The sequence below is a fragment of the Condylura cristata genome, unplaced genomic scaffold (genome assembly GCF_000260355.1).
Source record: "Condylura cristata isolate star-nosed mole 26May11 unplaced genomic scaffold, ConCri1.0 scaffold00010, whole genome shotgun sequence".
Classification (NCBI taxonomy): domain Eukaryota; kingdom Metazoa; phylum Chordata; class Mammalia; order Eulipotyphla; family Talpidae; genus Condylura; species Condylura cristata.
In genome coordinates, this window is record NW_004567111.1 from 39136840 (window position 1) to 39139896 (window position 3057).

General features: G+C 35.1%; 1 protein-coding gene across 2 annotated transcripts in view; it reads right to left on the bottom strand.

The window, feature by feature from the left end:
* The window catches only part of MTMR6 (myotubularin related protein 6), a 28601-nt gene that overhangs the window by 13010 nt on the left and 12534 nt on the right, over positions 1-3057 (bottom strand). For both annotated transcript variants that reach the window (XM_012723333.1, XM_012723332.1), the window contains exons 4-5: positions 1793-1950; positions 1463-1591 (exon numbers count right to left, since the gene is read on the bottom strand). In XM_012723333.1, coding sequence (XP_012578787.1) covers positions 1463-1591; positions 1793-1950 — 287 coding nt within the window. The remainder of the gene's footprint in view (positions 1-1462; positions 1592-1792; positions 1951-3057) is intronic.

Genomic DNA, 3057 nt, shown 5'->3' on the forward strand with positions numbered 1-3057 from the left:
AAAAAAAAAACAAAAAAAACCTTAGGTCCTTAGAAACAATACCTGGCCAACTGTCTATCATGTAACCTACTATTCTCATACATTTACTCTTTGGTCTATTCAATTACAAAATAATTTCAGTTCAAGTTTAAGTAAAGATTAGTAAATAAATATAAAACAATGTGAAAGCAGCAAAATATGAACTTTTATTTTCCAAAGACTTTTAGATCTCTAGAAGTCCGCAACCTTTATATAAAATTTAGATGTGAGAAAAATAAGCTTTAATTCAAATCTGGGTTAAAATGTAGTAAATCTAAGAGGACAAAAAACAGAAACTAAAAGCCTCAGTTTGGGTTTATCCTTGGGTTAGCCAAGAATAAAATATCAGCCAAGAATAAAATATCTGAAAAACATGAGAAACAAAAACAGAAAAAAAGGAACTCTGAACAGATAACTAGCATGGGCAGCACAGGAGTTCAGAAAACAGGAAAGAGTATACAGACTTTCAAAAAGCTGCCACAAAATAAAGAATTAAAGAGATGATTTGGAAATAATGTTGGGGAATGTTCCAGAAAATAGAGATGGAAAATAGGAGAGAAAATTAAGAAAAATGGAGGCTTACACTAGAAATCCCAATTGTCAATGAACACACACACATAATAAAAAAGAGGAAATGAACAAAGAAGTAAATTCCCAAAACTGGGACCTGAGTTTAAAAATAGAATTTAAAATAGCACACCAAGGCATATCACTATAAACTTCACAATGAGGAGAAAGAAGATTCTAAAAACTCCCTAAGGACAAAAACTTGGTCACAAAATACTGGGAGTAAGACTGTCATCAAATTCATGACCAGATGATTTATCATCTCTGAACTGCTTTCCCCATTAGAAAGTTACAGGTACTTAGCAAAACCTGCCTTATGAGGTTCTCATGCATATAAAACATTTAACATAGTATAGTATCTGCTGACCTACTGCTACTGGCTACCAAGATTAAGTCCTACTAAATGAATCATCCTTATTACAGCAGCTCACTATAAAGGTACCTACTTATCTCTTTATTTGCAAATCCCTCCTAGTTTGAAGTGCTTGGAAATGGAATTAAAATGAATGGAATATCTCTGGTTCTCTCCCTTTTCTCAAAAACTGCATTGTCAGAATTATCTAGTGCTCCTCTCTATAAGCAGGAATAGAAGAAAACCACAGGAAAGGAAGAAGAGCCTGTATGGCCACTAGTTCTATTATTTTCAAGTCACTACTGGGAGGATGGAAGTGTGGAGGAGGAAGAAAGACACACGATTTCAGTGAGAATGTCATGGCAGCTTTGTATCAACACTTCAAAAATATAATTAAAAAGTCAGCACTCTGTTAGCAACATTATGTCAACAACTTCTTAATGTAAAAATGAGTTTTCTTTTGGATAATTAAGACAAAAGATGAGTTATATTACCTTTGTAAAAATCAAAAGAAAAGATTCCTACCTCCTTCTCTTGATGATAGTAGGAAAGAACTGGGAATCTTCCCTTGCTCCGGAATTTGGAACTACCAACTATTACTGGCTTGCTTGCCATTTGGGGAACATAAAGTTCTCTGGGGTAAGTTTCACATATCTGCAAATATGAAATAAAATAGAAACCTTTTTCTTAAAGGCCAAAAATTATGAGGTTAGAAGCCACCTTTAAAAAAACTTTAAAATGCAAGAATTTATTAAATGCAAGAACAGTCTATAACAATACAAAACAATTTGCTAATATGATACTCTGACATCTGGTACTAACGCTTTCTTAGTTTTTTCAAAATTGGTAAGTTACCTTGTATTCTCGGTTGGCATCAGACAACTGCCAGTTTGAATTTGGCACGCCCATCCTCTTATATTCCTCAGCAAGGTCAATGAGCTGCCAACCTTGTAATCGCTCTGAATCATTTTGTTTTGGATTATAAGAGAATGCATAGAGATCTTCATATTTTGCTGTAGTATATAAAACACATGTTAAAACACAACTGACAAGACTTGAAGCTCTATGAGCTTCAAGCTCTATTTTTTTTTTCATTTTTATCCCTCTATTTTTTCTTTAAGAGATGGGTAATATATGAACTTATATTTTCTCAGTTCTTTGCCACAATTGATCATATATAATCTGAGATTCAATTTATATCATCAGCAAAAGAAGTAAATAAAAGTTAGACTATACACTAATTTCTCTGCTACAATATTTCCTTTTCCTAAAAATAAAATTTTAAAGATACAGACCCTTCCCACTCAATACTTTTAACAAATGAATATATGTAAAACAGAAAGACTAATAATATAATAAAAAGTTAAAGGTTGAATATAGATTGTGCCATTGCATGTGCCATTGCATATACTTTCCTATAGGGCAGTGTGACCAAAAATGCAAGGTTTGCACAGAGCTCCAGAAGACATTTCTGAACAACTGTAAGTTCCAGAAGTCACAAAATCATCTTTGCTATAAGATCTGATTTAACTTGAGACAATGGAATACGTGTTACAGGCTTTATGAGTTACAAGAGGCAGTGCACAGACCCACTCCAAAACTACCACAATTCAGATGGTCAACAAAAAAGCAACATTCAGTTATTATAAACACAACATTTAGTAAGCTCAGACAAAGCCTTGTGCTTTGTGTCCCTGAAGAGTAGTCATACTGGGGGAAGGGCACCATCAGATTCTTGAGGCATAAGGTCCCTCTTTAGGACCTACACTCTCAGTCCTACCTCTACTGAAGTAGGACTCACCATCTCTTTCCCATGTGCTCAATTCCCTTGTGTTCCATTCTAGTCCAATAAACATATTAGTACACTGCTACCAGAGCTTAGCCTTCCTTAAACTTTCCTTTTGTAGTATCAATGTCCAAGTTATTACCCTTGGTTGTGGGATAGCCACTTAAAAGGAGTTCCGATACTATCAATATACTTTAAAAACATTAATATAGGCCCTCCCTGGTGGCACAGCGGGTTAAAGCGCAGCAATGAGAATCTAAAGCCACTTCCGCATGAGTTCGATCCCCGCCTGCCCCGGAGGTGACCACATGGCCAGGCAGACCTCTCCTGACCC